Source organism: Syngnathus floridae, chromosome 21 (genome assembly GCF_059516105.1).
Source record: "Syngnathus floridae isolate MCC-2025c chromosome 21, RoL_Sflo_1.0, whole genome shotgun sequence".
NCBI lineage: Eukaryota > Metazoa > Chordata > Actinopteri > Syngnathiformes > Syngnathidae > Syngnathus > Syngnathus floridae.
Genome location: NC_142433.1, coordinates 2354569 through 2368252, shown reverse-complemented (window position 1 = coordinate 2368252; position 13684 = coordinate 2354569). Strand labels below are relative to the sequence as shown.

The window sequence follows — 13684 nt, the reverse complement described above, 5'->3', positions numbered from 1 at the left end:
GCTCGTAAAGCCGGATTGCCATGTTGTAAATTTTCATAAACAACAACGGATTTATGGCCCAGTGCTGGAGGAAGAAGGGAGGGAGGAGAGGAGGTGGGGGGAGTACAAAGGAGGAGGTCAACAGCAGGCGCCATCTTAGTGAGGGAAGAGGGAACGCAGAGTTCAACAGTAAATTCTCATTCCCCCTCAGCTTGCCTCGTCTCGCATCTTCATAGTTTGCATTCCCACAAGTGAAATGTTCCTCTTACCCGGAGCTACATTTTTTCCAGCGTGCGAGTCGTTTTGTGCACACAAAAGACTGAAGTAATTATTCCTCACCACAAATGGGACCACATTTCCTGCTCTGTTATTAAAATAAAAACAAATAATAACAAATTACCACACTGTGGGTGTTATTGCATTATTCCAGTAAATAAATTAAAAACATTTTTGGGTGGGTTACACTATAATTTGACCTCACGAACAAATCGTTGCTGGTTAGCAGTATGACTATAATTAAATATTTTAATTGTGTGTAATAAGATTTAGTTTACAAATATTTTCCTAGTTTAGCACAAAAACACGGCACATTTACGAAAGAATTTGCACGCGCGCCTGTGTGTGTGCGTGTGTGTGTGCGTGTGCGTGTGTGTTTTGAGTTAGCAGGGTATCGATTGCTGAGTCTAATCAGTATTTTATGAAGGTGCATGTTTAGTGAGTTTCTAAATGGGCGTATATTGATATATTGAATTTGTATACGTGTAAGGGGTGTTTTGCTGAAAACAAGCTGATAACTGATTCATTTGCAACCACATAATTTGCATTTTAGACAAAAAATATATATACTTTTGGACTCTCCAAAAGAGCTCACAGAATTTCACTTGAAATATTTATGCGTTTGCGTGGTATAGGCGTGGCACGTTGCAGATAACTAATGTACTTTACAGCTCGGGTCCATTACATGAAGTGGATGAAGTGGCAAAATGTTTCCATCCTGCTTCTCTGTTTCATGTAACCGAAGAACTTCTTTCCCGATTTCCCTGAAGTGGATCGCATGTTTATATAGAGCCATCGCTCTTTTGGATCTGGTAAAGACAACGCACGAGTTGATAATAATAATAATAAATAAATAAATCAACCATGCAAATAAAATGACTTAAAAAGGAATTTTGTGACTGATTTTTGTTTTACTTATAGGCTCTACATTACATTCAATCCATCTGAAAATAAAATAAAATCATCAGTGCGATGTAAATCCACCTGACCGATATGCAACTGTCAATAGTGCTTATTGATTCGACATCGAAAGCAACGTGCTGGAAAAATCCCAGCACTTTTTCCCCACTGACTGCAGCGAGGCCCAATTAGAAAGTAAAGCTTCAGAGTGCAGGAGAGCGATGTACACAAAAGGTCAGTTTTTTTTACAACCACAAAGGGGATAAGAGGCTATGAGAGTAATAGGAGTGCACAGAAAACCCCCCAACGGCAAGGTCTATTGGTGCTGAACACAGAGGCGCTGACCAAATGAATTTATGGCTGCAAAACTCATTAGTTGCGCAATAAAACTTTTACGATTCCTCCCTTGCAACACCAGTGGCTTCACGAAATTAATTGAATCACCAATGGTTAGGCTAAGTATCCTTGTGTAGAAAAAAAAAAAGGAAGGAAGAGAAGAAAAAAAAAGTCACACTTGGAGTTTGTCGCACATACCTGCTGTTTGCATCATCCAGGCTTGCATCCGGTGTTTATCCGGGCGGCTGGCGCAGGCTGCCGCAGAGCCGGATGGGAGCAGCTGTCGGGGAGCGCCGGACAAACGGGCTGGCCGCGGGTCCCGCCTCTGGCCTGGGCTGGACCTGCAGACGGGCTCGGTCAAACGCAACATCTCTCGCAGAGATCCTTCCACCGCACTGGACAGGACGCGATGTGGATGCTGCAAATTCCTCGGCTGTGTTTGAAAGCAGACAACCTATACACCGCCGTATATTTATCAAGAAGAGCAAGCACATAATAAGAAATCATATTTTCTCCCTGTCTGATTTGTTGGTCCAAAATCCTCAGTGTCGTTTTTACGAGGTTGTGTGATATATGACAGCAATACGGCCTAGATTTACACCAAACACCATTTTGACCGTGCACCGAGGAACGCACTCACGTGACTTCGGCCTGCCGGTAGTCTCCAATCGGGATGCAGATATGAAATTCATCATGGTGCAGGCTGCAGAGTGGGATTAACACAAGCACTACACAAAAGCGAGCAACATTCATCAACAACTATTGAACATTTTTCGACACTAATTTGAAAATGGACATAGATTAATAAATCGTAAAATGTCTATTTTGAAACATTCATTCACAATTTATCGTCAAATAAATATCACATCCAAAACATGGCATTTTTTTCGTCTTGTCGAACATAAGTCAATTTCGTCAGATGTGTGTGTGTAACACTATTACAAAAATAAATCCATAATAATAACAATTGACCCTACTTGATAAATACATATGTATCTTAATAGAAACAGCCACCTTAAAAATCTAACAAAATGTGTGGTGATTAAATGTCAGCATTTAAAGAGACTGATAACATGGGGGCGTAATTATACGTCACTTTGGATTATTATTAATATAGATATATAAATCAGACAAAATAAACAACGTCGGAATGTTAAATGAGTGATATATAAATTAAACAAAAAAGAAAAATCAACGTCAGAATGTTAAACCTAGAAACAACAGTGCCCATGAGAGTTGTCGCAGCCCGACCCTTCGCGTGCGGATTCTTTTTAACCGCAGTCAAGTGTTTGACTCGTGCACGTGCAGAGACTGTTAAAAAGGTGTGAAATTGTTTGGCTGGACTCTTAAAAATGTTACTAGAGTATTTCGCCCACGGCCGCCACCACAGAACAGATTCATTAATGCAGACGCGTTACAAAAGGTTGTTGTGGAATAGTGTCGCCACCTACTGGACATAGAGGAGAAAAACGCATAATGCACAATGTCGTCGTTGTGTTTATTTTGCAGCAATACGACGTAAATTAGATTATCGTCGTGCTGAATCGCATAGCTGCGGCTTTTCTGAGAGAGAATCTAATTTTAAATGCTGCACAACTGTAGTTGAAGTGTTTTAACACCCCTTGTAAGTTATTATACCCTGAAAGAATTTGTATAGGGCAAAAACGGGGAATCAGACAGCACGCGGTTACATTAGTTTTAATAGCTACAATTGTCAAAATATAGCAATATAAAAACCCATTGATGTTTCCCGTTCAGTCATATAGTCTAAAAATAAATGTCAATATGTCACAATTTCTACTAGGGTATGTAAACTTATGAGCACAATCGTATACAACTCAGGGGGGGGGGGGGGGGGTACAATTAATTCATGCCAACAACTGAGATGTAAAATAAAAAATAAAACAATTGACATGTTTTAGTACTCTAAAGCCCATCCTTGATTTTTCTTGTCATGTTTGACGAAAAAAGAGAGGGGGGGGGGAATCGCATCTGAAGTGGAAATGGCTATTTGCTGTTTTCAAAATTGTTCGGCTTTATCAATCCATCTTTCCATCCATCTTCTCCCCAGTGCTGTGAATTTGATCTGCTTCTGTGCGTCTTTATGGCCGTCTCGACGCTGCATGTGCGACGGACGGGGAGCAGAGGGCGGAAGGTTCCCAGGTAGAAACAAAGGCAGCGTCCAAATGACCGTGAGTCGTGCATGCGCGTCCCCGTTGGGAAGAGTCCAATAAACCTGATCATTTCCGCTCGGCCTTTTGTCCAGAACCAAAGAGAAGAAAAAACAAATGGGTGCCATTCTGGAAACAGCCTAATTGTGTCTGGACGGCCATAAAGCCATTAAAAGTGGAATGCCAGACAGTATAGGAGACCAGGCGGTTTATTGCGCTGTCTCTTGGCGAGTCTTTGAAGTTTGGGTCCATCTGTGTGTCGCCCCCCAAGCGCGTCACAACACAAGTCTCCAAGCTTCAAATTCGCCTCGGAATAATCCAACATTTTCTGCTTTTTTACACTCACGCTGAGAGCGTGAGAGGTTCCTTCACCGATCATGTGATGCATGTTCTCCGGCAAAATGAAAAAAAAAAAAAAAAATTACAGACTTGAACCATGCCTTGGAGGAGGTCGTGTTTTTAAAAGGATTCTCAAAATCGAAATGTTTATATTCCTGGACGGGTGACGTCCTGATTTAGTCCAGCAAATCCGTTGTCATTTTCCATAACCCCCAAAATAGAAATCTTCATGTGCCCAAGCCCTGCACGTCTTTTTTTTTTTGTTTTGTGTCCGCTTGCCTCGCAGCGCTTTGCACCTCATAAAATGTTATAGCGGTAATTGTCTTTTACGGCTCTATAGAGCTATCACCATCCTCTCCCATCACGCCATGTACTGTATAGTCCACGATATGCTCATATTAAGAACACGTCTCAAATTTCCGATTTTTTTAAACATTTCAACCCAGTGTCAATTTGTGCAGATAATTTGTTTTATTTTAATAAATAAAGTACAAATTACATTTGAGAACCAAAATTCAGACGGTCGGCTGACCGAGAGGTAATCAATTTGAACCTACAGTGTGTTATTTGATTTCTCACTAAACAATGCTTTCCCGAAAACAAAACAAATCCTTAAATTCGGGCTTGTCTAACCAATCAATAAATTCTACAATAATTTGCCACGAGAGGAAAAATATGTTATTGTAGGTAGTTGATAAACACATATAGGTAGTCAGTCATGTAACATAGAGCTTCTGTGTTATTCTAATACTTTAGGAGGTTTCTGAGATGTAGCACCTACATTTTTTTCTCTACTATAACCTTCAGACTAAACTCAGTCATAATTCTAGCAATAAGAGAAAAACAATTAACAACAAAATCCAACACATTTTACAAACTAGCTCAGGTGACTATGAAATAGACAACAGAGAACACATTGCTGGAAACATCCAAACAAGCACAAGCCAATTAATTCACTTTAACGAGGTACTAATGATAAAAAAAAAAAAAACGAAACACCATATGAAAAGGACAACTAACAAAAAGGGGGCACTGTTAAAATTGTGCAATATAAAAAAAGGTAGTTGCTTCAAACGAGAGCCTAACATGCTTTTTTGTACAAGACGATTAAGCCCAATAGGTTCTGATATATGGAACACTAAAACGAGTTTTTCCAGAAGCTCCAGCAGAGCCGCATGGAAAAAAAAATACTCGCCATTGGCCTCAATGTGATTCTCCTTGACTCATCAGTCACTCATCTTTAGATGCGCCATCTTTGTTAAACTTCTTCATCTTCATCCGGCGGTTTTGGAACCAGATTTTAACCTGTCTCTCCGTGAGGTTCAGCAGCCTCGCCACCTCGTACCTACGGTCCCTGGTCAGGTAGGTGTTAAAGAGGAATTCTTTCTCCAGCTCCAGGATTTGATGCTTTGTATACGGACAGCGCTTTTTTCTCGTGGCACTCGCGTGGAGCCAGTTGGACACGGGGTTATCTGAAAAGAGTGGGAGGGGGTGAGGGGTCTTTTTTTTTTTTTTTAAAGGGACGAGCGGCTAAATGCACAAAAATGTATACACAAGGATCATAAAGGGTGTGCCACGTTGCAAGGGGGTGCCAATTAATAGGGACTCTTAGGGTTGGGCGTACATGAGGGCGCTTAAGGAAATGGCATGTTAAGAATGGCATGTGAGGAGACGCGACGCGACGCGCGCCCCTCCGCGCAGCCTGACGTGACATGTAATAACCGAAAAAAAAGACGCGCGCCGGACTTACTGGGATCCAGGATGGGTTTCTCTTCAACCTCCCCGGTCACGTCGACTCCCCGGCCGGCGAGCGCCTCTTTCTCCGCGACTGACGGCACCGAGCCGTTGCTGTAGTCAGAGAGCAGCAGCGCCGTGTGCGAACCGGCAGCTTCGGGTTTGATTCCGTAATGGTGCGACGCCTGTAATCCGCTCATGGGCAGGGACCCGGACATGGGTTCCAGGAGCCACGACTGGTAGCGGGCGTCTGATTCGGCCCCGACCGGGCCTTGTGGGTGCCCATAAGGGTGGTGGTACACAGAGGAAACGCCGCCCGGGAACTGAGCCGGGACGTGGCTCCAAGACGGGCCGAACACGGCGGGCTTGGACGTGAAGGTGCAAGGTCCGAGCTCGCCGTGCTCACTGATGGATGGGGGGTGCTGTCTGCCGTGCTGGTACCCGGGCCCGGAGGGGTATCTCGGCATGGAGAGCTCCTCGCTCTCGGGGAGAATGAGAGAATCGACGTAGTAACTAGTCACCGCTCCGGATGTCGACATGGCGGCAAACTACACGTTCACACGCACGCAGTTAGCCAGCCAGCAGAGCCATATACAGCAACAACAACAGAAAAAGCACGCACACACACATACACAGGCAGTAAAGACAGCCTCACAAAATAACAATGTGGAGAAATCAAGTAGCAACTTGGCCCCTCACAGAACTACAGTGGGTTGTAATGTGGGAGCCACGCCGCAAGGCTATTGGACGCTCCGCGCACGTGATCATACAGCCTGAACAATAAAGCATAAATCAATCCCCTCTGCTCATTAAATACGCACACAGTCCCCAATAACAAGCATAGTTGAGAAAATACTAATAAATGGATACAATCTGATAGAGGCGAGAAAATATGAATGAAAACACGAGGACGGACAAAGTCCGTTAGTTGCGGCTGCATGTTAAAAAGCCTTGCTGCAAACGACACGGTATTTTCGAAGCTCATTTTATGAGCTATTTTATAGGCCACGTAAGCACCCTGCTAACCAAAACACAATGTTTAAAACAGTTCAAAGCATGCAGCGCTTTTGGTTAAAAACACACATCATAAAAATCGGCATTAGCTGAGCGACTTTCACATATTCACGACTAGAAATTCTAATATCGTTCTTTAAAATTCTGATTTAATGAGATTAAACATGGTAAAGCTACTTCGTGGATATCAGGACTAAATTTAAGTGGCTGCTTCCACCCTACAATTTGGATAATGTCTGTGTACGCGTGTTGTGGCATGAAAATAAAACATGCTCATTAACTTTAACGTTGATTGAGGGTTGCTTTTGACAACGTTTTCAGAATTTACATTTCAGACACGAGCTGCACGTGAGGCAAAAATACACAGAGACGTCCGTGCGTGAGCGCCACAATTTGTTTTGCGAAGTGCGCATTAACGGGCAAACAATTAATTCACATCTAAACATCGTACAGTTCGACTCAAACACATGACGGAACATATTTTGAACTTTTTATATTATTAATTGTAATGAATCGTATTTTGTTTGTTTTGACTTTGCCCGCTGCATGCTGCATTGTATTGTTTACTAGAATAAAATAACAAGGCATTTAATATTAATAGTTTTCGCACATGTTAAAACGAGGCCTAAAGTAATGTGTTTCAAATCAAATAAAATAAAAGCGCAAATAGAATGTGCCACGTGTAGTAACTGAGTAAACACGAATTCATTATTTTGCACACAACCAGAATGGCGGATTGTATGTGTTCTTTAACCTGCGTTCGACTTGTTTATCGTTCGCAAAGCTGTTATCGCGTGCACATATTTCACCATTAACGAATGGTGCTAGTGCCTCGTTGTGTAACCTTAGACTAAAATATGCAAATGGTAGCTGCGGGTTTTCTCCTTTAGGAATTAAATGATGCTATAAGTCAAAGGAGGACACAGTAAATATTTCAAGTATGCAAGCTATGACTTGAAAACAACATACAGATTGCATTTCACGTTGCATTTTCTGTGCGCAACAATTGGAGGCACTCGGGTAAATGCAAATGTCTAATATGTGTCACACACGAGTGTGTGTATTTTTGCATTTACTCGCGAGGCCACAGGCATTTCCACAAAAGCTGCATTGTTATGAAAGAAACGGAAATGGACGTGTACATATTTTTTGAAAGACATTGTCATGAAAAAAGGGGGAGAAACTATTCCACAAAGACAAACTGAATCTCGGTAACCTATTTGTAGACCGTCACCTAATAGGTGCACATTGTTTGGCAAACAGACATCAAACAAGAAAGGGTGGGGGACGGAAGGGGTGTGCAGAAAAGACCATCAACAAACGCCTCGGATGAGGAAAACACGCCACTATTGCGATGACTCTCGGGCTGTAAAGTTAAATCAGGGTGTTTTTTCCACCAACTTTACCACGGGGGCTATTGAGCTCGTTTGCTTCGGTAGATAACAGCCTGTCTGGCGGATCTAAACCTCGCCATAAAGCCCCTTCCCCTCCTTTTGTCTGAGCCACTATTGCGCAGCGGAAGCATCCGGTCTCATTGCCCACGGAGGTCGCTGTTGGCCCATTCACCTTCCCCTTCCCCTCCACTGCAGTGGTCGTAACCGAGGACTTGTGTCTGGCCCGTCTGCGTCAAGCCTCTCGTGGATAAAAATGTTATTTTCAAACAACATATGTGTGGAAGTACGCAGTTGTGGATCGTATTAAAAAAAAAAAAAATAGTCCAACATGAAAACGAGACGTTTGCAGCTCAGCAGCATGCCCAACCTTTCTTCAATCTTTAACCTCGGCAGGAGGTTCTGATCACGTTGCCGACATTTCTCAGTCTCTTATTTATTTATTAATTTAGCTTTAATCCCCTGCATTTTTTTCTCTCTCTTTCCATTTGTCGTCGATGTCCATAACTGGGGCAATTAAGACAGTTTCATGTTGCAGAGTTCGAAATGCACCCCAACAACATGAAACTACCTAAACCACTCGACAGTCCATCCGGGGCCCTCAAGTCACCAAACAAGCCACCAAATCACAACAAACCAACTGGAACCGATAAAAGCAAAATCACACTAAGACTGTCAGAGCATACTCCACACACACACACGGGCGCACAGACACAATTAAACGCACTTACCCATACGTCATCCTTGTGCCAAATCCCGTTAATCCCCAATTAAATAGAGCAATATTGCATCCAGGGTGTAAGAATAAGAAACATGCAGCGAGCCGGGCCACCAGTCCGTTTGAAAGCCTCTCCCATGCACGACTGAAGCAGCTCTTAGAGGAGAGGGAGAAACCTCATATAGCAGCCAGTCATAAAACTCCACAATAGCCGCCTGCATGCAGCTAAGACGCCTTAGAGCCTCATTCCTTAATTATTTCCGATGGTAATTGCCTAGCGCAATTGCCTCTCGTCTTCAGACTAAATACAATTCAAATGAAAGATTTTGGGAGTTGGGGCGGGGGGGCGCACAAAGATAAAACACACGTATACACACACACGGAGCAAAAATACAATTTACTATAATGCGCCAGAGCGATAATTTATTCAGCATGACACAAAACACAACGTCGGTATGTACACCCAAAAAAATATACAAGTCAAAAACATGAGCGCGCGTGCCTCGTTATATATTTTTTTTCTCGTGGAAACGCCACTAAAGATTGTTGCTCGATTTACACATTTAACTCATACACACAAGAGTGCCGACTAGACATCAAACTTGGTCACAGGTGGGATTATTATTTGTAATATTTACGTGGTGATTCCAAAATGATTCCATGCAAATCAAGGTCGAATATTTTCGTAGAAGTTGGACTAAAATAGAGTGAATGAATATTTTTTCAAATGGATTACTTTTACTCCGCTGACTAATCAAAAATACGACAGAAGAGACGTAAACAACATTGGAAAACATTCCACGTTTGAGTCACATCGAGGGTGTGTGGAAATTAAGCTTCTACGGCCCACATATGAAATGGGTGGGGCGTGGTGGTGGTCGTGGTGGCAATGGAAGAGGAGCGAGGGGTGGTGCGTGGGTGATTGTGTGGGGGAGGGGGGGGCAGTCATTTCAGACTAATCTTTCCTTTTCTATGCATTTTGTTTTTGTTTTTCACCTCGTTCATCATGAAAATCCGTAGTTGGAGGTGAGCTCCCGGATCCTGTTTTCTCGTGTCATTTTCTTCAATTTCATCCTGCGGTTCTGGAACCAAATTTTGACCTGTCTGTCAGTCAGGTGCACGCTTTTACTGATCTCTAGGCGGCGCTCTCGAGTCAGGTACATGTTGAACAGGAACTCTTTCTCCAACTCCAGAGTTTGGTGCTTGGTGTACGGACAACGTTTCTTCCGTCCGCTCTTTGCCGTCAGCCAGTTGGCTGCGTTGTCACTTTTGTTGTCGCCTGAAAGGGGACGACACACACATGCACACGAACAAGCGCGCGCACACACACGCACACACACATTTGGTTTTAACATACACATATTTTTGAGACAGAGTGTGCAATTGAATTTTTGTTTTGCTTTTTTGTTCCCGCAAATGTGTTTGCTTTTTTGTAACGTTTTATTGGAGTGTGTGTGTGTCTGTGAGTGTGTGTATTTGCCTTAAAGGGTGTGTGTATATGTTTTGTATACATTTTTTTATCTATGTGCGCGCGTGCATTTTGGTTTTGTGTCAGTGACCGCGTGTGTATTAGTATATTAGCATCTTGTGCGTGTGACTGTTTTTTTAAAAATATTTTTTCCCATTCAAGCGTGTGTATACACGTGTTTGGGGTGTGTGTGTGTGTACGATGTAGTATTTTTCGTGAGTATTTTAGTGTCAAATTTGTAACATGTTTGCTTAAATTTATTTGTATATTTTGCCATTGTTTTTATATTCTTAATTGTGTATTTTTGTTAGTGAGAGTGTGTGCAATGTGTGATAGTTTAGTACGATTAGCACCATGTGTCTCTATAATAGTTGGTGCATGTATTTGTAATTGCTTATTTGTGTGTGGATTGTGGAGCAGCCTATTTTTTTGTTTATAATAGTGTGTGCATGTGTGTGTGTGTATTTATATTATATCAATGTTGTATTTGTGTCAATGCGTGTGTGTTTGTGTTTATATATTGGTGCTAATTGCGGTTCGTGTGGCGGTGGTTGTGTGCGTGCGCATAGGGGCGTCCGTGGGCGCGTGCGTGATGACGCGCGCGTGTACGAGTGCGCGTTCGCGTCCAGAACTATACTACAACCTTATAAACACAAATGAAACATGAGTTAGGAAAGCATTAAAATAATACAGAAAAATAGGACACGCAGGCACTTAAATAGGTTATCACAGTATTCGTAGAGCTATAAGCTAGATGCATTTCAAATATAGTCTATTGTTATTTAAATAACATTAGCAACGTTATTCCTAACTATCTGCTGACATTTCTACATAATTATGGGTTACTTATGAATACTCGAGTACACCAGACACTGATGATTTATGCAAATGAAAAGATTCCAAAGACGTGTCTACTATAACAGGTGCTGCATACAAGCAGAATAGTGCAAGAAAACACCCGCAATGAACGTCGACTGTACCTTTGCTGCCCTTTTCCGGCCTTTCCTTGTCCTGCTCGTCGGTCTCCTCAGCAGAGGAGTCTTCCGCATCCGTGGAATCGCGCGGATCTTCACTCCCGACTGCAGCGTGGGGCTGCCGGTCAGAGTTCCCCGCGGACACGGGCTCCTCTTTGTCCCCGCTTCCTTCGAGCGTGGCGGTCGGAGGTTGCGTCGAGGTTGGTGGAGAATGGAAGCGGCTAGGGGCGCCAGAGTGTGGGCCCAAATGAGGGTAGGGAGGCTGCGCAGGGCCGTCGGCGTTGTAAAGTTTATGAGGTTGCGCGTGGTTCTGAGACAAGCGGAAATAGCACGGCATGGGAACTGTGCCTCCTCCGGCAGCAGCAGCAGCAGTAACACCGCCGCTATCGTTCACCGAGCCGGCTGGGGCTAACCGCGAATAAGTCAGGTCTTCGGCACCAGAACCTTTAGGGCACTTTGACTGCTCATAGAGACAGTAGGTGCTCTCTTCCTTAATGTTCTGCGGGAAGGAGCAGGGCGTGACCTGAGGACCCTGCACCGAGCGCTCTTGGTCCACGCGACATGACCTTTGCGCGTCCATCCACATCTCCATGCCGGACAGGTAGGCGCTCGGAGCGCTGACCACATTTTGGGGTCCCACGTCAGCCCGTTTGGGTATACCTGTGAAGTATCCGTAGCTGTGTAGTCCGTAAGGCACTTCGGCGGCTGCGCTATGAGGCACGCACACGGCGGCGCTTCCCGTGTAATGACCGCCGCAGTTCTCAGCCCTGCCGCTGATCAGAGAATCCACTAGGAAGGCATTTCCTGATGGACTGTCCGAACATGACATTATTGTCGAGTATTTTGGCGAAGGGAGAAGGTAGCCCCCTCGGTCTGACATTTCTTGTGCAAAACATGCTGGATATGATTAGGAGCGCCCCTCATTCTAGCGTGTGCGCCGGGCGGCCAATGGGAAGCTCGCATCGGGCCAAAGTCCCGCCCACTCGGAACCTACGTACAACATCTATCAAGCAGCTGAGGACGAAGAGAGCGCAGCCATCACTGTGCGCCTTCTTGCCTTAATGCACCATTAGGGCTTGAGGTGGATCCACCTTCGCCGTGACACATTGTGTAAGTTGTAGGAAACACTAAAATAGCAATGTATGAAGCGTCACAAATCCGCTATTAAGTCGTAATTTTAAGCATCAAAACAAATTCGAATGTGTCACATCCAAATCAAGTCCAAACTTGCAAGGCTGCTAAAAACTCACCACGAGTTGTAAAAGAAAAAAAAACGAAGAAAAACAAAGCCACGGGACTTGGAAGGTAATAAAATGTTTGAAATTTGCCGATGGCAAGTAGCAGGAGCTCTTCCGCATGCACACAAAAAAGAAAAAGACCCAATTCGTTTGCACTAATATGGCCTGAGGAGAACTGGAGCGACATCTAACAAAACGAGAATTTCTGTGTGCTTCCATTGAGAGGTTGTCATTTGAGGGCATGACTTTAAACTACCCTCTGTTTCTTTCGTATGCTCAGATTTATTTGAAATGGCGTAAAAAAATAAATAAAAAAAAGTCAAGCCATATTGGTAAAAGCTATATAAAGCAACTAACAATGCAACAATAAAATAGTTATTAGGGAATATCTAAACAGGTGAGAAACAGCGTTTATATGATTTGACTGTTCCAACATAATGAATATAAGCTTCATTCGTTGTTTTTTTTTTGTTAGGCCGACATTCCTCAGTTGTTAACTGTGAGCATTAAAACTAACATTTTTTTTTAATGATTTTGAGAGAATAAAAGGGTTTTATTTTTCCAACTGGGTTTATCACAATTGTTTTAACGGTGATATTTGGGGGGGGGGGGGGGGGGGCAGCTTACTCGTCATTTATTGCAGTAAAACAACCTAATAAATCGGTGTTAATACCTCCATGCAAAAAGCGAGGCTGTACAGCGTTCAAAAACGTGGATCAAAGTGTGTGTGCGCGCCACACAGCGTGGTGTTTGCACGTACACCTCATCTTGTTGCGCCAACTCAGGGCCATAAGGGCCACAATAAAACTTTGCTTCCAACCTCCAGAGTCCTTGGCTATGCATGTGTACTCATATTACTCAGGTCAGTCTCGGCTAGCTTCGGCCCAGGTGGGCTGAAAGCATGAGACGGGCAAAAGCAAAGGAAAAAAGAAAAAAAAAAACAGAGGCGCATCAAAATGTAACGAGGGCAGGTGCTATTTTACACTGGGTGCATCCAATGTATGTATATGTCTCTATATAAGTATTTTTATAAATATATATTAGGCCATGCACGATATTGAAAACACATGCGAGTCTTGAATAAGTCTCGATATAATAGCGACATGTAGCATTTTATTTTTTTATCTCGTGAAATACTTTTCGTAT

At 43.3% G+C, this 13684-nt stretch overlaps 2 protein-coding genes across 2 annotated transcripts; both read right to left on the bottom strand.

The window, feature by feature from the left end:
* Window positions 1-3358: 3358 nt before the first annotated feature.
* On the bottom strand, window positions 3359-8971 carry hoxa9a (homeobox A9a). The gene is made up of 3 exons (XM_088366052.1): window positions 8872-8971; window positions 5752-6283; window positions 3359-5473 (listed from the first exon to the last, which is right to left on the bottom strand). Exons 2-3 carry the CDS (start codon window positions 6272-6274, stop codon window positions 5232-5234), a joined length of 765 nt encoding a protein of 254 aa, XP_088222178.1. The 5' UTR covers window positions 6275-6283; window positions 8872-8971; the 3' UTR covers window positions 3359-5231.
* A 306-nt stretch (window positions 8972-9277) lies between these two features.
* On the bottom strand, window positions 9278-12837 carry LOC148379812 (homeobox protein Hox-A10-like). Its single transcript, XM_088365310.1, has 2 exons — window positions 11307-12837; window positions 9278-10137 (listed from the first exon to the last, which is right to left on the bottom strand). The coding sequence occupies exons 1-2, from the start codon at window positions 12178-12180 to the stop codon at window positions 9863-9865; spliced, it is 1149 nt and encodes a 382-aa protein (XP_088221436.1). The 5' UTR covers window positions 12181-12837; the 3' UTR covers window positions 9278-9862.
* Window positions 12838-13684: the final 847 nt, after the last annotated feature.

Excerpts from the sequence above, each read along its gene's own strand:
- hoxa9a (XM_088366052.1), bottom strand. The coding sequence starts at position 6,274 with ATGTCGACATCCGGAGCGGTGACTAGTTACTACGTCGATTCTCTCATT. Across the intron at positions 5,474-5,751 it reads GAAACCCATCCTGGATCCCA|ATAACCCCGTGTCCAACTGG; the intron begins GTAAGTCCGGCG and ends CACTCTTTTCAG.
- LOC148379812 (XM_088365310.1), bottom strand. The coding sequence starts at position 12,180 with ATGTCAGACCGAGGGGGCTACCTTCTCCCTTCGCCAAAATACTCGACA. Across the intron at positions 10,138-11,306 it reads GCCGGAAAAGGGCAGCAAAG|GCGACAACAAAAGTGACAAC; the intron begins GTACAGTCGACG and ends GTCCCCTTTCAG.